Genomic DNA, 21,442 nt, shown 5'->3' on the forward strand with positions numbered 1-21,442 from the left:
TTAAGATTATATTCTTGATCGCAGTCCGGTAAATAATTCACAAATCACAGAAAACATTCAAAACTGCTGTAAACAATCTACAATGTATTATTAATGCTGATAAAAGCTTTGCTGGAATGGCCCGGTAGTTGACGGACCCGAGCAGCCAAAAGTGGCGCACATGCACTTGCCAAACATTACCAGGAGGTTTTTATGGGCCGCGTGGCATTGTTTCACATCCCTGTGACGGAGATGCATTTGCATAAAGTTTTAATGCGTTTTGAAGGTCGAGGAGGCGTCGTTAATTAAAACTTTTATGTGCTGCGTTTTGAAATCAATTATTTCAGACTCCAGTTAAGTCCCGCTTATCCAAATGAGAGGGGCTGCTAATGCAGGCTACAGCGCGTCTCACAAACACTGCCAACTTCTGAAGCTTTGCAGCAAACTCCGAGATGTTTAACAATGTGCGGGAGATTGTTTAACTGTTTCCCGCACAGTCCACACGCAAAAAAAAAAAAAAGAACAAAGTTTTATTTTCTTGCTCATAAGCGATTCATGTCCGATTATATGCACTTGTTGAGGGTTTTAGATTTGGAGATCAAATGAGTCCTTGAAATTCAGTCGGCCGTGCAGATTGGCAAAGCACTTGAAAGTGTGAGGCGAAATCTATACTGTAGCCATGCCATATAGCCATAGCAACAGAAAAAAATGTGGAGATTTTGCAGTCAGTATCTTTGGTGAGTGAGATAAAAGCTTTCATCTCTGCAAAACAGAGCATGTGAATCAGTGCATATGAAGACGCATTCAATATGTGTGGAGCCCGCACAAGCAGTTTGCATGTTATAGCATGGCCCTAAATGTGAATTAAACACTGTTTACTTTAAGCCAAATTTTGTTTTGTTTTCTTATTTTCACCTATAGTCATCACAGTCAGATAATCAAGACGTAGGCCATCATAGCTGTCCATGGGTGAGTGTGTGTGTGTGTGTGTGTGTGTGTGTGTGTGTGTGTGTGTGTGTGTGTGTGTGTGTGTGTGTGTGTGTGTGTGTGTGTGTTTGTGTTTGTGCACAGGATCTGTGTGTGTGTCTTACTCCTGTCCCGTTTTGGGCCGATGACTCTCCTGCGTCAGCCCTCGGTTCTGGTTTCACTGAGACCGGACGGTGAGGGCCGCGGTGCCGGTGTAAGCCGAGGTGGGCCTGCATGATCTGGTAACATACCAAGCCTCATCGGCGTCACTTTGCACCATGCACACACACACACACACACACACACACACACACACACACACACACACACACACACACACACACACACATAGAGCTAGTTAGTAGGCACAGCACAGGCAGCGGAGAAAAGGTTTGCTGTAGTGGACGGTAAGCAGGGTAAAAGTGGCCTGCCAACTGCCGGCCAACGGCAGGCAGGCAGGCGGTGGGTTGCAGGCAGAACCCAGGGGTACACTGTGTTCTTTTTACTTATTCATCCTTTTTGCTGGAGGCAAACCAGGTCCACCTTACACTGCTTGGCCCAAAGTGGGATCTGGTAGGCAGGGACAGAGGAAAGAGCAGGGAAGCGGGAAATGGCACAACATGTCTCTTATCAGTTAAACAGCGTCTTCAATTTTGATTACAAGCTAAGAAAAAAATACTCAACTTGCTTGGTGGATGTGTTGACTCTTAAGTCTTTTAAACACTGAAATCAAGTTAATCTCTGGTTCAAATATTTGACAACACAATTGCACACAGTTAAACGTGTGTGAACACTAAAACTAGTTTTTGTTTGTAGCATAACAAAAAGAAGAGCCCCAAAACAAAACCCTGGTAGCTTGTGGACAGTCGTCCTCTGCCTGTGTGTGTTTGTGAGTCTGTCTTGGAGGTGGGTTAAATCCAACACTGTGGCGCTCTGCTTATCCCTTATCTGTGCAGTCGTCCTGACTGCCCATACAAAATGGATTTATCATGCTTAACCGAGGCGGTTGGCACAACAGGGTAATAGGTGGCTGTCCCCTGGATGGATGGGCATGTTTTTGTGTGGCCGATGCGTGTGTGTTTGTGTGTGTCCTTGTGAATATGTGCTGCTCCCCCCCCCCCACCCCTTGTCCTCTGCCTTCTAGTGTGGATTAGGTTTAGGCTGGTCTGTGGCCAGTGGAGGCAGGCAGCCCCTATAGCGGTCTCATGTTGTCCAGAGATATAGTTTTGTTTATCAAGCCATACGACACACACATGTATATACCCACAGACACACACACACACACACACACACACGTCTGAAATCAGACTGAACACTCACATATGTTAAGGACAGATAGACAGACATGTGGCGGAGGAGCAGCGCAGTCAGAATCAATTCAGTGTGCTGATATTGGGAACATCTCTCAGTTTAGCCTTTGCCAGTTTTTGTCATGACAGTAGAAAGTATCCAAATTCGAATATACGAAATGATCCCCCAGAGCTTTTGTTGTTGCGCGGGTCACTACGCAATATCATTTTATTCTTGGCTGTGGGTAAGAATTAAATGTGATTGTGCAATTGACTGATACTTTTATGTCTTCCATGTGCAAGACCGTTAAAAAATTGTCCTCAGGTTTGAGAATCAGAGGTGCAACAACTAACAGTTTATAGTCATTTATCATTAAAAGACTTTAGTTTGCCAGTAAGGGATGAGACCATCAGACAGTGGAGACGTGAGGAACCAATAAGGAATCAAGGGATGAGAAGATGCAAGAGCCTGTGAATAAACTCTTCTTGCAGCTGCTTGGGACAGACTCCCCTTCACCTTCATCCTGCTTCTCCTCCTCCACCTCCTCAATTAGCTCCCTTTAAAAGAGAAGTAACGGTTAGTGAGAGGTCTGCATTGTTCCAGGATGAGCCTCAGTTGTTGTTATTGTTGTTTGTCTCTCGCTCTCTCTGTGTCTTTCTCCATCCCCCTCATCTGTGACCCGTTGGTGTGTTTTTCGTTCTTTTTGATTTTCTCAGAGGCTTTTTTTTTGTAGGGTAACCCCACTGAATGGTACAATGCAGCCTAGCGTGAAATTAAAGCTCTTAGTTAGTTTGGAGTTGCTCAAAAGAGGATTTTACACATGCATGCATTCATCACCCTCCCATACGCTATAGATATAGCTAATTAGAGGAAGTACACCCTATGTCGAGCATCAAGAGCCCAATTAAAAGAGTAGGGGAAACCTGGGTGTGCGAGATCTAGGCCAAATCAGCTCAGTGAATGCATCTCTGTCGCCTTGTGTGTGAACAGTATGTCTGCCTCCTTAATCCAGGCGGGAAAATATGGACAAGACCGATATGAGAAGGGTCATTAACATATGCGTGTCACGTACTCGGTAAGTAAATCAAGAAAACATTCAGGTTGATCATCCTGACAGGCGAGCATCTGATTCAAAACAGATTGGGCTGTTCTTGCTCACTCGTCCAAGTTTCATTTTGGAGTTAGTCTGCGCTGAAATGTCTGTCACACTGGAGATTTTGTTCATGTCAATGGCATTTGTTTGTGCCTTTTCACAATGAAACATCACAGTCTTCAGACGATTTTGCTTTGTCATATAAGTTTTCTTGCCCCTTAAATCATAAAAAAAAAGTTACATATGGGCCTTTTAGAATAAATGAAGCAGCAACTGACTCGGCATGCAAAGTCTTGACGTGCATCAGTGTGTTTACTGCGCCTTTAAATTTATGGAAATGCATAGAGCACACTATAGTCCTGATACACCACTGTTTTGAATGATGGCCTGAGGTCATTTATTTTTGACTGCATTCTGTGTGTGTGTGTGTGTGTGTGTGTGTGTGTGTGTGTGTGTGTGTGTGTGTGTGTGTGTGTGTGTGTGTGTGTGTGTGTGTGTGTGTGTGTGTGTGTGTGTGTGTGTGTGTGTGTGTGTGTGTGTGTAGCAGAGGCAGAGCAGCAGCAGTCCGCCGCACACACGGCAACGATAGCTGAAAAATCCCCCAGACCTCATGAATATGTTTGATTCTTGACACAAATGCACAAACAAACAATCTTCCAGTCATTATTTTATTACTAGTGTTATCACATCACACACACTACGCATACTCTTTTGTCCAGCTGTATGTCCACAGTGTAACGACTGGTCAGAGGCCTGTGGTCCCATTAGCAGCCAGTGAATCCTGTCAGTGAGTCAGACTTTGTGGAACAAAGTGTGCTGCTCTCTAACGCTCCCTCTTTCTCTTTCTCTCCTGTTGAGAGCGCTGGCAGCTTGCCAGGGGTGGAAAAATCTATAAGCCATTGCGTAATATACCATATCTTTACCTTGGTTGAACCCTGCACAAGATCCACAGCTGTGTGAGCACACAAACAGAGAAATGAGTGTGTTCATGCCTCTGTGTGTGTGTGTGTGTGTGTGTGTGTGTGTGTGTGTGTGTGTGTGTGTGTGTGTGTGTGTGTGTGTGTGTGTGTGTGTGTGTGTGTGTGTGTGTGTGTGTGTGTGTGTGTGAGAGAGAGAGAGAGAGAGAGAGAGAGAGAGAGAGAGAAAGAGGCACACAGACAGAGGGAGAGAGAGACACACTGAGTGGCTTCTTTGTGGTTAGTTTTCAGTGTGTACCCTCATATAAACAGTATCACACCACTTTGATCAAATGTTGCTGACCAAATATTTTTCTAAGTTGACCGAGCATGGCGTTCTGATCCCCCTCTGGAGTGTTATGCCAAGAGAAAAGTAAGCTGAGGCCATATAAAATTTAGCTGTTTTTGAGGCGGGCAATGGCAAAAATGGAAAGCAAATGAAGTTTATGTTTTGCTTTGATGACATATCAACTCCATGGCAACAGCACTGTATTTCCAAAGTCAGAGCCGCATTAGTTAATCACTACACTGGAGTTACTGGTTCTCTTTGCATATATTTAGGGAGGAGATTAGAATTTTGAATAAATTAAAGGCAATCAGGCCTTTCATGTTCGCACTCTTCCTTTTATTCGCAGTCTGACGAGATTCGTTTTCAGTGTTTGGTGTTGTGTTTGAGCAAGTGCAGGCCTCACTTGCAGTGTCCACCTGCACCTGAGGCTTCTTCGGGAGCTCTGAGTGTTCAAACCCCAGAGGAAGGGAGTGTAATGTTTTTATTGGATGCCTTTGAACTAGGCTGTAGTTACTGACTCACACTTTTCTGTGGAGAGCGTCTCGATAGTGTAAGTTCATGGCTGTGTCATCTCTGTTACGACTCTTATCTCACACGGAGATACACCGACACCCATGATGAGCAGCACAGAGAGGCAGATAAAGACAATAAAAAGCTGCTCACTGTGATAATTCAATAAGATGAAATGCCAAAAATGGTTTAATCAGTTCTCATCTTCACTAATATGATCCTCTCAGCCAGTGAAAATGACCATCTGAAAATCACATGCCAGGACTGATTCGTTTTTGATGGTGGTGATTATTATTAAATGGTCTGTAATGACTACTGATAATCCCCATGTGCAGCGAGGCACCCTGCATTCACTTGGGAGGCTGTTGTTTGTTAATGCACCACTGAAACCCAAAACACATACAGATGTTTGTGGGACAAAACCACAAAAAACAATTTAGATCCCTGCCATTGTTTTCAGTGCATGCTCGTGCTCAATTTTTACAGGCTTGCTTATGGAAGTTTTTCAACAGACGTGCAACTTTTCAGTGCAATGCCAGCATATTAAAGTCATTTTCCCTCATCTTCACAGTGTAAAGGGTCAAACTGTGTTAGTGTGGTGATGGCGGTTTGGTTCAGGGGAGTGACAGCTGTATGAGGGTGGTAGCTTCAGTTGGTGGGATAAAGTTGGGTGGAAGGAGGATGCTGCATCATTTTTTACTTCATGTGTTGCATATGTATTTATGTGTGTACTGTATAAACGTTTGTGAGACTGACTGCTGATATGTTTGTGTTTATTGACTCAAAGAGACGGGCCATGGCTGCGTACACAGCGGTGTACGGGTGGCAGGGGTCCAGGCTTGGGGGAAACGTGTGTGTTTAAAGTACACACAGGCCTAATTATGCTGATTTAAGCATTCTTGCGGTCCTCCCTCTGGCTTGTGGTGTGTTAACTGGCACAGGGGTGTCCAGCAGAGAGAGGGAGAGAGAGCGAGGGAAAAGATAAAGAGGGACAGAGATAGAAAGGGGAGGCTTGACAAACAGACTTAGAAAAAGAGAAAGAAAGAGAGGTGGAGAGGTAGAGAAATGGTGGTAGTTGTCTAAACTCCAGTGAGAGTAAATCAGCAGAGAAAAATGTTGTCCCAGACTCCGGTACAACAGAGGAAAAACATACACCACCATCAAACTTCCCGGCAGGTTTTTCCCCTCCTCACTTTGGGGTTAAGAGCGCGCCCGCTCTTCATATTTATTTTTATATTCAGATGTTATGGATTGCTCCGGGAAAAGGCTGTCCCTTTTCCCAGCAGAGGAATTAATACTGTTTGAATGTTCTCTCTGGAGTCTAAATGGAGGATTTTTAGTAATGTAGTTTCGAAGGTTTATAAGTTAAAACCTGACCACTGTTAAATAAACAAACTGATTAAAAACGGACCCTTGTTTGTTGACTCTCAGCTTTCTGGCCTGTGTGTGTGTGTGTGTGTGTGTGTGTGTGTGTGTGTGTGTGTGTGTGTGTGTGTGTGTGTGTGTGTGTGTGTGTGTGTGTGTGTGTGCGTGTGCGTGTGTGTGTGTCTGTTTGGCTTCGGGTGGGTGTGCGTGTGCGCGCGTGCACCTGTCTCATGTCTTGTGGATGCATGTATAATGTAGTTAACAATGTATGCATACAGAAAGGAAAAACATAAAAGAGACATATATTTGAGGCAACTTTTTGGGGATAGTGTTTGTAACTCTAAGCTGTCCTTGTGTGTGCATTTTGTGTGCGTTTGTGTGAGTGGTTTAAAGTATTTTTGCACCTCCACATTATAGTTTAGGTGGCTGAATAATATCCAGACACTAAAATGTACATAAAAGGCCTGCACAGGTTACTCCTTTAACTCAGCAGAGCAGGGATTGATGATGTTGGCCAGTGTGTATTCAAGCCGCCTTTCACACAGGTGATAAAATCCTGCTGCTCGGAGTCTTCGGGTTCATGTGACGGGATCAACCAACACCGAAACCCACATGTGCTCTCATCTGAAAATATGCTCTCACTTTCCGTACACTTCATTTATTTCTTTTTTTTTCTCTCTCTTGTTCTGCCTCTTTCTCAAAATCTCCTTTTTTTCCCCTTTTAGTATGTGTTTGCTTATCTTTGACTCTCCCTACTTTCTCTCTCCCTCTCATTACATCTGTTACCTCAACCGTTTCTTTCTCCGTTTTACCTCATTCTTTCCACCCCCCCCTCCACTACTCCTCTCTTTCGTTCCCTCAGGAGGAGCCACAGTCTTATCTGGGATATGTTGGATTTGGTGAGCTTAAAAGCCACTTTGCTAACTCCCTGTGTCTCTCCTGAGAACAGCACAGGCTATCTAAAACAGTTTCACCATTCACCAAGCTTTGTCCGTTGGAATGCTGATCATCGGGCATCTCTTCTTTTACTCCCTCACCTCTTAACGCTAATCCTTTACCTGGCTCTCCATCTCCTGGACCTCCTCCCCTCCTCCTTTTCGCCCACTGATTCTTTTCTGTTCCTCCTCTGACTAAAATGCTTGATATACACATATTGGGTTTCCTTGGTGATGTGAAGGAATGCTAATGTATCATAACCATATTACAGTGCTTAGAGGAGGCAAACGGTGCCAAGTGCTATCTGGAGAATCAAATCTCTGCACAAGAACCTTCTCTCCACTCCGGATTGAAAAACGGTGTTCGCATTTTGATTTTCCTCTCTGGAAATACATAAAGCTGAAAGCCTCTCTGAAATTTGCTGAAACAATGGTGTTGTTGTATTCAATAATGCAATTTCTCCAGGAATTGGAAAGCTAACCTAAATAAAGATGAGGCCAAATCCTATTTTGCATCTGATCCAGGGGATACTGTGCTGTCTTCTTTGTGCATGTTAATAAATGTTTGCATGCTTTGCATACAGTGCTGTTGGTCACAGTTTTAAAGTAATTTTTTTTTTAAGGATTCAAACACCGGACTGAAATTTGGAAAAAAAAAAAAAAAAAAAAAAAAACGAAACAAAAAACCCCAAAATATTTATTTAAATGATCGAAGAGTGTAACCAAATGATAAGTGCAAATCCAGAAGCAATCCTTACAGGCAGGCCCTCTCTGGTGTGTGGCAGGCAAACTGGAGTGAGGGATTTACTCGTTTTATTATTAGGGCCTGTGTGTGTGTTGATGATGGAGCGGCTCCATCCATGTTGACTCACAGAAAGACAGCGGTGACAGCTACACTGAGCAGGGGTGTCAGGCTTGGCTGATGACTCCGACTCCCCAAACAGCACTGCAAAGGCAAACCCTTCTTTGTGTGTGTATGTCTGTATATATTTGAGTCAGTTTTGTGGGAGTGTGTGTAGGCCATACTGCAGTTGTGTGTGTGTGTGTGTGTGTGTGTGTGTGTGTGTGTGTGTGTGTGTGTGTGTGTGTGTGTGTGTGTGTGTGTGTGTGTGTGTGTGTGTGTGTGTGTGTGTGTGTGTGTGTGTGTCTTTCAGTCCTGACAGCCAAGAAGCCTCAGTGCATCTGACGTGGCAGCTCTTGCTGCTTTCAGTCCAGCTCTTTTCCTTCTGGCTCCCCTTTCTGTGATACTATCTTTTCATACAATCACATGTTTATAAATGGAGACTGACGGGCGTTTCATACCGGCAGTTTCACTGAAGGTTTATCAACTCTCAGCGAAACTGTACTTTTCACTGAAAATAATACGACGGGAATAGAATATTTATTGCAGTTAGGAATGTTTTTGTTGATGTTTTTATTCAATTAGACAACCATAAAGTCAAGCAGGATACTGGAAAAAAAAAAAAAAAAAATCCTCCAAGGTTAAAGGCCAGTAAGTTCACAATTGGTTACTTGTAAACAGTATTTCACTTACATGCAATTCTGTCTCTCAATAGGGGGAATTTTTACCTATACCAGATGCAAGCTATTAAGCATTGTAACATACAATGCATGAAGTGTTCTTTTGTTTGAAATTGTGCTTTTGTTGCACTAAAGAACTGAAAGTGGAGAAAATAGCTTTTTTCCTATATCTGTAAAAATCAAAAACATGTGTAGTTGGTATAAATGCATCTCTAACCTCATTTTAAAGCTTGGATCAGTATGCAGGTCTTTCTTTTGGTTCCCTCCCCCAGGGGAGTTTGTGAGGTGCCTTTTTATCGAGGTGGGTTTCCTCCATTTTATGTCCCCTCTGAGGATATGTACTTATGGCTGTCTGCCTGTGGTGCTGTGGTGCTCCTGAGGTCTGAGCGAGGTGGTAGTTTAGGCTGGGGAAGTCAGCGAGCGTGGTCACAGAGGAGATAACTGCACACACACTCACCCTGAGGCGCCCGTCTGCATCATGTGTCTGTCTGTCTTCTCCTGGCGTTTATTGCAGGATTCCTCTTCTTCTTTTTTTTTTTTTTTTTTTTTTTTAAAAGAAGAAAAGAAACCATTGGTTTGAGTGGATAAAACTTTCAAAATGATTTAGTTGTTGTGTGTGTGCACATGTCTTCGTGTGTGCGTGTGGTTGTGTGGTTGTGAAGGCTCTTTGTTTCTCGCCTTGCATGTGTTTGTGTGTGTCCTCTCTTTCTTCCGGCCTGGCATGGTGCTGGCCCTATAGGGAACGCCACTCAAAATGGGCAGAGCGACCTTTAACCCTCACACTGCCAGCTCAGAGTCAAGCAGAACTCACTACAGCATCAAGAGACTGTCTCCCTTTAACCCAAACTCTGTCGAGCATAGCAGAGATTAAGACCCAGCTCTCGGGAGACCATATGGAACAGCCACCCTTTAACCTCACATGGGATCAGTGTCACATAGGAAACCACTTGGAGCTCTGCACAACCCCTAACAACTCAGCACAGACAAGGCAGAGTGCACAGGCAAAGGCCCAGCTCATATCATGCCACAGGGAGCGGGCACCGTTTAACCCTCACAGTGCCAACCCTGCACCGGCAGAACTCCAGCTCCTATGATAAGCAGAATTAAATCCACAAGCTTCTGCGTTCCTGATAGGAAGCGCACTGATGTGGAAATGTGGATGGTCACATAAGAGGGGTCGGTAATTCTTTTAATAAGCAAGATTGAAATCAGTCAGGTTTCCCCATTTAAAAAAATGACAAATATGAGTTAGTTAAAGCATATAATCATAACCCAACACATGTCGAAATCACTGTCCCTCTTTTGTTTTTGTTTTTTTGTGAAGAGAGGGTGTTAGTGAAGTGCACAAAAACTCAAGGAATAATCAAGGAATCAAAAAATTACGCAAAAAAAGGGAATAAATTCTCATAGCGGCTATTGATAAATGTACCGAACGGCTTCTTTCAAACTATACATTTAACATTAAACGCTGACAAATTATATAATAGTTCTATAAACTATAACAGATGAAGAAAAAACATGATTTATTGTGGAGATACTTTCCCTTTAAGGGATGTAGCAGGGCATGAGTTGCAGCATGAGTGGCTGTGTGCAAGTGAAAGAGAGAGAGAGAGAGAGAGAGAGAGAGAGAGAGAGAGAGAGAGAGAGGGAGAGAGGGTGAAGGGAGTTTCTGCACTTGCCTGTCTGGCACTGGCCGAGGAATGAGTGTACAAGTTTGAGTCTGGGCGAGTCAAGCTGTGTGAGAGCGAGGCAGCGAGAAAAGGAGTTCCACAGTGAAAGGAGCGAGGGGGAGCAGAGTGAGAGGTGCTGGAAGATGGATAGCAATTGAGGTAGAGAGAGCACAGGCAATTGGTAGAAGTGAGAGGGTGAGTGAAGCAGCAAAGAAGCCGAGGGAGGGATGGTTGAAGTGCAACAACAATATGAAGTACAGGAAAAGGGAAACGTGTTGGAGAGAGAAGGAGTGCACAGTAAGAGGTGAAAGAAATAAATGAAGGAATGGAGGAGTAGGTGATGGTGGGGGGCACAGAGTGAGTGTGTGAGTTGGGCTAGTGGTGAATCATTTGCATAAAGGGTGAGGGCACTCTGCCCGGCTTTGGGGAGAGGTTGGCATCTCGCCTTGCCGACTGGCAGAACGAGGACCAGGGAGAAATAAAAGAATGAGGGGGAGTGAAAGAGTGAGAGAGAAAGTCTCTCAATAGTGCATCTCTTGTGCTGGGAGAAGCAGGCCTTGGCTATTGCTGGAGCAGGGCATGGAGGGGAGGGGATATCGGGTTTCATTATCTGCTTGATTCCTGCTGTATTTGCGAACCATGAGGTTCAAAGCCCTCGCTGCAGCTGTAGGCAGGGCACGGTAGCCAGTCTGTGCCGCTGCCATGTGCCGCTGGCATGTGCCGACTGGACCGTAGGTGTGTGCCGCTTGCGCTTCAGCGTGGACAAAGACACAAAGTGCGAGACAGACGTTATGTCCTCCCTGTATAGCTGAAGCAGAAAGCTGCCATCACCCTTCACACACACTCACACACACTCTCCAAGTGTCACAGGGCCTACTCGACCTTATCTGGAATGGCTGCCCTTGTCAAGGGGAAATGCTGTTGTCAGTTTTACTGCTACGTCCTGTCGGAAAATGCCACACCAACAGTACGTGTGTGTGTGTGTGTGTGTGTGTGTGTGTGTGTGTGTGTGTGTGTGTGTGTGTGTGTGTGTGTGTGTGTGTGTGTGTGTGTGTGTGTGTGTGTGTGTGTGTGTGTGTGTGTGTGTGTGTGTGTGTGTGTGTGTGTGTGTGTGTTTGAGTGGGTTTATGCGTCTGTGTGTATTTTGTGACTGGACAGAAACCACTGTAATTTAAACACACATACGGTACACATGCTGCAGTCTATATGTATTCACTTAGCATCTGCCTGCATGTAATCCTATACTGTCCCGTCTAGCTGCAGCTCCATGTTGAAATGGTTTATGAAATCATTGTTTGTAACATGCAGCGCCAGAATCTCTTAATTTAGTTTGAAATCTATAAATTTGCTCATGATAACGTCCTTAAAAGAAACATTTCTCTTAACTGACGACACTCTTATCAACTTTAACATCCAGTTTTGCATCATAAGGAGTGAATGTATAAGGTTTCATGCGGCCTTCTTTACAGTTCCCACAATACATTTTAGTGTATAACTCTGGAAGTCTGTCCACCAAATCCAAGACAAAAAAAAAAATCCCACATTTATCTAACATCAAATCATCACAAAATGTGTTCTTAATATACTAAATTAAATTCAGTTGTCCAAATATTTTGAAAACATCAATTGATAATTTAAGTCACTTGTGAGGATAAAGTTATGTTTACTCTGTGAGGTGAAATTTATGCAAATGGTCCCAAGTCAAAGTAAAACCACATAAACCTCAAAAGAAAATTCTTGTCTGAACAGATTTTGGATGCTTGAAAAGAATCACGAAGAGCTCTTGATCTTATCTTTGGTGTGCTTACATTTGAGGCTGAAACAGTCTGCCCAGACAAACCAATCGCACAAACGAGAAAACATATTTGGGTATAATATTACCCAGGTCTGCAGTCATGTCAGAAGCCCCCGGCTCGCTATCAGTCCTTGTGTCTCTGGAGCTGTTTAAAGCTCGCTCGCTCTGTCTTTCCCTCTCAGCCTCATGCCACAAATGGCTTCCAGACTTTCACACATAGTAATGCTTCAGTGTGTAAACAGGCGTAATTACAAACAATGCGCATGCAGACACACTTTTAACATCAATCTGTGCCGATGGGAGAAAGAGAGCAGAATGAGGGGAAGTTTGCTTCTTCCAGGGATTAGAGTGGATGAAAAGGTTTTGAGCTGGATGGAAATCGGAGGAATCGCAAGGATGTGTCGTTGTGGGGGAAATTTTAAGAGGAAAAGCTGTGGGTCTGTGTGAATACATGTGTGTCGACTGAAATTAATTACTTAATAAAAAGAGAAGAAAAACAGATGCTTCTTTTTTGGTATTTAATCAAAGTTACCAAGGAAAAAGCAGTTTATGTGAACTTGTCCATAATTATTTTACATCTCTGAGGCTGCTGAGGTTTCCAACCCATCACCTCTTAATGGCAGGGTGTTACTTGCCACTGCTCAGGACATGCTCTCTGCGCACCTTACGTTTTCTTTTTTTTCCCGCGCTTCTATAACAGAGGAAACTTGGAAACTTCTCTCACAGAAAGGTTTTTCTCTTCTGTTTCCCTTTTCTCTGAGGTCCCTGTTTTATGTGAAGTTTACTGAGCTCTGAGAAATATGTGATTTATATACAAAGTATAAACAGCTCAGGAAACTTTAACCCACATTATTCCAAACCAACTTGCTTGGTCAGAGTACACACACACACACGCACGCACGCACGCACGCACGCACGCACGCACGCACGCACGCACGCACGCGCACACACACACACACACACACACACACACACACACACACACACTTTTCTTTTCCTTCTCCTCAGTAGTTGTCAATATGCGATTTCATACAGCAGATGTCAAAGTTAAATTCCAGTAGTTACGTGTCCTGACACGCTGAAGCTTTCATTAGCTTTGTGTGTGCGTTATATGTGTATGTGTGTGTGTGTGTGCGCGCGCTTGTTTATAGCCTCATTTTACAGGATCATCTGGATCAGAGTTAATAAAAAAAGACAAATATAATTTTCTACGGATAAATCTGGCTTTCAGTTCCATGCTTCTAAAAAATAAATTTTAATTATAATTTTCACTTCTATTTTTATAATTACATTTTGAAAATAAAAGTGCTCCTGTGTTTTCCATTATCCAGCAAATATATTGTATAATAATAATAATTCCATATATGTATTTATATATATATTTCATATATGTTTAAATTAAATATATTTATAAAAATGTATTTACTTTACAAGAAAACACCAGTCTAAAATGATTGCTGCTATAATTGGTGTACATTTTCAATTGAAACTGCAAAAAGGAAAAAAAGTGATCAAATGGATACATGACCCAAAATCTTATTTAAATGCTTTCATTTTGGATCCATGTGGTTGATTTTCAGGATATAACTGTTCATTAATTTGTAGCAATTGTTATAAGTTTTAAAATACATCCAAATAACAAATGTTAATTTCCATTTTAAACCATTTTGTGACATTTTAAGATTTTTACATTATTTAGGTCATGTTGGTGATCAAAATGTAATACCCTATCATTTTACTTTTATGATCCAGTTGCGTTTATAAAGACATGTTGTGAGGCTGTTTGAGCTTTTTGATGAGGCTGGACTTGTTCATAATCTTTTTTTTTTGTTCCAATTTATTGCTTCTATTCTTTTTGAATTTGCAATTTGTGTTTTCTTGTCTGAATCAAATTCAACGGAGAAAGGAAGAAAAGAAAATAGGTGACCTTCATAATCCCTGAGATCTTTAGTCTGCAGTCAGTGAGGGCAAATTTAATGCCTGTTGACTCGCAACCAAGACATCCTAAGCATGCAGTGTGTGACATCAAAACAGGCCTAAATGTATGACCTGATCTTTCCTCCCACATGCCCTGTGCATATATTTAGCCCTTTGGTATTTATTTGCTCACCATGATGAATACCACAAAGTCATCTCAGGTAATTGATGACGGGCGAGGTTGGTTTAACAAACTGCAAAAAAAAAAAAAAAAAAAAAAAAAAAAAAAGCCTATAGACAGGAACGGTTTAAAAAAAAATAATAATAATTTTCATAAAGATATTGATAGCCTATCTAAAAAAATACCTGTATGCATTAAGTTGGTAAAATATGCAACGATTCAAGGAGGAGAGCGCATTTTGCTGAAATGTGAGGATTTAATTTAGTCTGTTTAAAGTCTGCATTCACCGCTTGCATTCAGTAGCGGGAATAAAACACGGACACCACTTTTCTTTTTTTTTTAACCCATTCGACTTTTTTGTTTGGATTAATTTTGCCCTTCTTTGTTGAACGAAGGCCGCTGCACACAGACGAGCGCGCAGGTCCGCTTACTGACCCCAAGTTTATTTCTTCCTGCGTGGGAAAGAGGAACATTACTTCTTAACACATTGAGCGGTGGAGTGCAAGTCAAGTAGCTTATTTTATTTGAAATAACAACGACAAAAGACGGGTTAATTAACACAGGCCACATACCGACGGAGGCGGAACACCGTCAGAAGAAGAGAATAGACGGAGAAAATCAACTGGCATTAGCGCAGAATAAAACGCTGTCGGCGAGATTACAACCCAAAACGGTGCCAAAGGTAAAAAAAAAAAATTTAAAAAAAAAAAATTCCCCAGGTAAGGATAATCATTATATACCATTTTAGAAATGTAGAAACACAAGGTGCAGGCCGCGCAGAGGAGTTCTGGTGTGTCCCTTCTCCTCCTTTAGCCCTATGATTTGTCGTTGGTTTAAATGGTTGTCAAAAACAGAAACCTACCTAATTGTCAAGAACAGGACGTGTCCTCTTCTCAAAACTCTGATTTGATGCCATTTAAAATCGATGTTAGGCCTCATTTTGCAGCCATGACAGTGTGACGTTAACATTGAGGTTCACACTCAGGCAGCCTCACATGATGAAATCTTGTAATGGGTGAATTTTCACTGTTGTTAGTCTCCTGTTTTGTGGTTTATTACCAATCTTGAATACAGCAATTATCTGTTTTTATATAGGTTTCCTTTGTCTTGTGTTTCTGGCAGTTGCTGCTGCTTAGAGCTTGGCCTTGTTTAAAAAAAAAAAAAAAAAAACCTGAGCAGGTTTTCATTTCTCTCCCCTGCTCAGAGTTGCACCGTGGCAGGCCTGGAGTGGAGGTTGGCTCGCCCAGCCTGGAGAACAAAGGTCGCCGTTTTCTGAAAGACAGAGCATGGCGTTCAGAGATAAGATGGGTTCTCGCTTAAATTATTGCAGATACCTACAGAGTCCAGTAGCAGAGGGCTGAAAAACTGCCACTGCTGTAATGAACTCTGGGCAAACAGGAGAAACCTAATGAGCTGAAGGAAATGTGGGTTTGAAAATGTCAAGAAAAGGACACATCGAATAGCAGGGTGCCACACAGACTCATGTCATAGCCAAAACCATAAAAGATTTACCCTCAACTGCAAATTGTGCACAGACCTCAATGCCTGCGTTGTGCTGTTGTGTATAATTTTGCATTTGCTCCAGTTTATGATCATAAAAGGCCTGGTAGCAGATTTAACTGATTTTAAAGAGGGGGATTTTTTATTTATTTTGGAAGGATTACATGTTTCATACAAATAGTATTTGCTTAATAATATGGATTAACTTGTTGCCTTATAATAGGTTTTTGTCACTTTTTCACCCTCTTTTTGTTATATGAAGATTTGAAGATACGACGATTGTGACAAAATGTCGCAGGGCTGCAACCACAAAAGAGAATGTGTTGCTAGTTTGAATGGACAAAAGGAGAGGTTTGGATTTCCCTGATAATAATCTTGGTTATTATCATTTTGCCTGTCAGTAATGGCATGATGATATTACAGGAAGTGGCAGCAGTACTTGGCACATATCTGTCCTTTTCTTTGTCTGTGGCCCATTCATCAAAAAAGTCTAGATCCCTCCAGTCTTTTCAAATAAGTGGCGAACACACCTCCGTCATTATTCTTCAAAAACAAAAACAAACACACACATCCTTTTTAATTCCATCTCCTCGTGTTCCGTTTTCTGCTTGCCTCCACCATCTTCTCTCATTCCCACATTTTTCACGTTTTCAGTGTGGCTGTGTGTGGCAGGCGTATGTTAGCATGAACAATCGGCGCCCGGCCCGGCTCGGCCTGGTCCAGATGGGGTCCGTACCCCCCCCCCCCCCTTTCCCTCCCCAGCAGTAGCAGTGACGAGTCAGCCAGCCAGGCAACCAACTAGCCAGCTAGCTACCCACCTGGGTAGCCAACCAGTCATTCACCCAGCCAGTCGTGGAGCGTATCAGCCAACCGAACAGCCAACTTGCCAGCCAGTCGGTGGACCAGCCAGTCGTCCAGGCTGCAGCTCCTCTGTCAGAAACTGACAGAGGGAGCAGGCCAGGCTAAATCTGACGGTCTTGGGAGCAAACCAGAGGTCTCTGGGCTTTGTAGGGCGTTCACACAGACAGCATGTCCCGTTGCACAGCAGGGGGCTTGAACCCACGATCAAATGGCCGTGCCCTCAACTTTGCCACATGCATGACAAGTTAGCTTTTTATGGCTGCCCACTGTCGAGATTCCAGTTTCGACAATGTCGCCATGATTCCTGCGAGCTTCGTGCACCGATTCATGTCATTTGGACCTCGTCAATGAGCAAACTTGTTCCTTTTTTTGAAAACTGGGACAATGACATTTAAATGCACTTCTAATGAGTCGAGCGGTCCACACGTATTTCATATCAAACCCTCTCTAAGATGTTATATATCTGACAAAAGCATCCGATTGTATTGAATTGATCCTTGGTGAGAGCCTTTGTGGCAGATATTTCTCCCATGGTGCAGTGGGCACAGCTTGTCCTGCAGAGGTCATGTGGGTCAGCCGATGACAACGAGACATTGTGCTGTCCAGTGCAGCTATACAGGCCTATGTGCTCCCTCACTTTCCGCTGTTGATCAGCCCCAATTAGGTGTCATTGTGCACTTCATAATGCAACACGATTAAAACATGGGCAATTTACTGGCAGCCGTCGGAAACTATTATTCTTTTCACTATTACAAAGAGCAGAATCTGAAAGCATTAGACTAAGCTTTGAGAATTACAGGAAGCGGTATGCTCTGTTTTAATATCAGCTTGCCTTAGTAAACAGCTTAACATGTATAGGCTACTTACACAAAGCTGTCCACAGCAGCTTTTTCGCACATCATCGTCCATCGAATCCCATCTCTCACCCACAAATGGGATTGCTCTCTAATTTGGTAACAGAAACTTTTAATGTGTTTCTGTGTCTGTTCTGGTGGGGCTATTAAAGTGGAGTAACAGAAAAAAAAAAAAAAAAACTGCGAGAGAGGAGGAGAAGGGGCCAGTTTGGATGTAAGAGTGCATTTTGAAACAGGAGAGCATGTTTTTGGATGGTATTTTTTGTTTGGGGGGGGGAGGACTTTTTCTTCCCCCTCCTCCCTTTGTTTGTGTGGTAAATCCAGGAGCAGCTGCTGGTCTCAGGGTCTAGTGGGATTTTGGGTCTGTGTTTTCTCATGCCATCCCATGCCAAGGTGGTGTAACGCGAGCAGAGAGAGGGAGAGAGAGAGAGAGAGGGAGAGAGAGGGGTGTTTCTGGAGGGGGGAGGTGGGGGGGGGCCTTTAGAGAGCAAGCTGGTTTGTTGGGATGGCTGTGACCATGTTGGTGACGAAGGCGGCGAGGGAAAGGGGGGAGGCTTTAGAAGGCGGGTGCTGTCTGGATGCATGTAAAATTAATATCCTCTGGACTTTGCCTTTGCACTAGATTGGAACTTGTCTATTTGGCTAATGACTTGCCTTCTGCCTGCACCGCACACAACCCGCCCCCCTCCCCCTCCCTCACCCCCCCCCCCCTCCCTCCCTCCCTGCCTCCCTCCACCACCAGCCACCAACCATCCACACCCCCACCTCCCTGCTTCTCCCTCTGCCATCTCTCTCTTCCCTCCCTTTCAGCGCTGGGAGCGTGCGTATTGGCTGGGCTGTTTGAGACTCCATGCCAAATAGGTGGGCCCTCTGCGTGTTGGCACACACTCAGTCAATGGTTAGAGAAGGAAAGTGGAGAGGAAGAGAGAAAGAGAGAGACAGAGTTGGAGAGAAAGAGGGGGAAAAAAGAAGCTGCACTCGGGTTTGCCAGCGGTCGTGCACAGTCTTCCAACATTGATTCGGTCCTCTTGTTTTTTTGTTTTTTTTTTCTTCTTCTTCTCCTCCGTCCGCACCCCCCTTGTCCAGCTCTCTCTCTCCCTCTCCGTGAGTCTTATGCAGATCAGAATTGAACCAATAGCACGCGCCGCTTTGCCAACCATTTTTTTCTTGTTTTTTTTTCTTTTTTTTTTTCTCATCAAGATATTTTTTCCTACATACTTTTGCAAACAAACAAAGAGGCTTGTTTTAGTTTGTGACAATTTTGTCCTTTTTTCTGCAATGTCTGTTTTATTTTGTTAGTGCACATCCAGCTGTTTTTTTTTTAAACATTTTTTTTTAATTTTTTTTTTATAAATCCTTTTAGACAGAGAGGTTTCTAAACTTCTCTACACTCTCCTTCTGTTGTGCTCTTGAACAGCACCTCTCCTGCAGCTCCTGCTACAGTACCTCCTGTGTTCCTGTGCTGGTATTACACTGCACCCCCTTGGCCTGTTTCCTCTTTCTCAGCTTTTTTGCCCCCTGCTGCTTTTATTGGACAGTTTCTCAGCTTCTCTTTTTGCTTAATTTTTTTTCCCTCAGTCTTTTGTTTTCTAATATACGCAACATTACTTCAGCGCCTTTTGACTCAACAAACCAGTTTCTGTGCTGGTTCTGCATTTTAAGTTTCTTTGCAATCGACGGGGTGAATTTATGATGAGAGAGCAAAATGGTAACTACCATGTAATTCTTGTTTTATTCATTTTTTTCATTTTACATTAATTTTTTTTGGTAACGACTGTGAAGTCATTTTGAGTGCAGACTCTGCCATATTATTTCTGGACAAATATTTTATGTTGTGACTGCTATTATTTTAATAATTAGAATTCTCTATGTTAGTCCTCTCAGATTATTTCTATTTTATGCATTATATAGTTTATGTAGTAAGTTTGCATTTTATTTTATAAAAGCCTCTTTGCATTTATTTTACTTTGTTATTCAGATTAAATCACGTTTCAGAGAATTCAAACGTTTTTTGTTTTGTTTTGTTACGGGTAGATTTGAGTCTGGCAGTTTTTTAGTCATCACTAACACATGTGTTTGGTTATTTAGGGAGACACACAAGTTTTACACAAACATCACACGTTCTTACTTCATGTTGTGTTATTCAGTGGTTCATTAAGTGTGTCCTTCAGAGTGGTGTGTGTGTGTGTGTGTGTGTGTGTGTGTGTGTGTGTGTGTGTGTGTGTGTGTGTGTGTGTGTGTGTGTGTGTGTGTGTGTGTGTGTGTGTGTGTGTGTGTGTGTGTTAGAGAGTGTAAAGCATCTTTCCCTCTCTCTCTCTCTCTCTCTCTCTCTCTCTCTCTCTCTCTCTCTCTCTCTCTCTCTCGGCGCCTCTCGCTCATTCTCTCCCTCCGCTCACACGGAGCAGGCGCCGCTCCTCCATGCTGCGCGCCGGTGCTAACTGCCTCTCTTCTCTCTTCCCCTCCTCACCCCCGCTCCCTCTGTCCCCATCCTTCTCTCCCCCGTTCTCCCCCTCTCTCTCCACTGCCTCCTCCTGCTTCCCCCCCTCCTCCCTCTCCTCCTCCGCCCTCCCCCCGACCTCCTCCCTCATCCAGGATGAATTCCACCCCTTCATCGAGGCCCTTCTGCCCCATGTCCGCGCCTTCGCCTACACCTGGTTCAACCTGCAGGCCCGCAAGCGCAAATACTTCAAGAAGCACGAGAAGCGCATGTCCAAGGAGGAAGAGCGCGCAGTGAAGGATGAGCTGCTGGGGGAGAAGCCAGAGATCAAGCAGAAGTGGGCCTCGCGCCTGCTGGCCAAGCTCCGCAAGGACATCCGGCCTGAGTTCCGTGAGGACTTTGTGCTCACCATCACGGGGAAAAAGGCCCCTTGCTGCGTGCTGTCCAACCCCGACCAGAAGGGCAAGATCCGTCGCATCGACTGCCTGCGCCAGGCCGACAAGGTGTGGCGGCTGGACCTGGTGATGGTCATCCTGTTCAAGGGCAGCCCCCTGGAGAGCACGGACGGAGAACGACTGGTCAAGTCACCACAGTGCACCAACCCCGGCCTGTGCGTCCAGCCACACCACATCGGAGTGTCCGTCAAAGAGCTGGACCTCTACCTGGCCTACTTCGTCCACACGCCAGGTATGTGACCAACTGGACACTAGACACCAATAGGGAGGGCTGCCGACAACATAAACACTCGTCATACGTACCCATGTTGATGTGCGTTTAGCTGCACAATCACACACATGCACACCTGCATGTGTGACGCATAATTAAAGAGGGAGTGACATAAAATATAAATAAATATTAACCAATGTTCGGAAACACACTGAAGAGGTGTTTCATATTACAGAGAGGAAATTAAGGTGATAATTAAAGCTTTTTTTTTTCTTTTTTTTTTGAAAAGTTGTATTTCACAATATTCTGTTAAATAAATAATTCACCTCTCAGAGAAGCAAAATTAAAATCTTGCTTTTGTTCTCTGAAAAAACTGCAAACAGTTTTTTTTTTTTTTTTCATATTTTCTCTTTCCTTCATCTGTTTCTTGGTTTTTGTTTACATGACAACATAGTATCAACAGTCATAAAGAGAATTTGTGAGTGTGTGTCAAGGGCATTCGTCCAGCGCGCTCTGGCAAGTACGGGTTCATTTTTCTGAGCAAAGCATTTGCGGCTTCATATGAGCATGTATTTTGGGTTTTTTATAGGAAGGAATTTGCATGCCACTGCGTGTGTGTAGGTGTGTGTGTGTGTGTGTGTGTGTGTGTGTGTGTGT

General features: G+C 43.6%; 1 protein-coding gene across 10 annotated transcripts in view; it reads left to right on the plus strand.

The window, feature by feature from the left end:
* nfixa (nuclear factor I/Xa) overlaps positions 1-21,442 on the plus strand; it is a 115,318-nt gene that overhangs the window by 15,341 nt on the left and 78,535 nt on the right. For 8 of the 10 annotated variants that reach the window (XM_069697304.1, XM_069697302.1, XM_069697307.1 and 5 more), the window contains one exon: positions 20,275-20,806. In XM_069697304.1, the coding sequence (XP_069553405.1) occupies positions 20,275-20,806 (532 nt within the window). Of the gene's footprint in view, positions 1-18,554; positions 19,391-20,085; positions 20,807-21,442 lie in introns of those variants that run through there. The other 2 variants (XM_069697306.1, XM_069697301.1) reach the window with 2 other exon arrangements.

Source organism: Brachyistius frenatus, unplaced genomic scaffold (genome assembly GCF_029030835.1).
Source record: "Brachyistius frenatus isolate BFR_SWC_R1_liver_20210118 unplaced genomic scaffold, ASM2903083v1 Contig_23, whole genome shotgun sequence".
NCBI lineage: Eukaryota > Metazoa > Chordata > Actinopteri > Embiotocidae > Brachyistius > Brachyistius frenatus.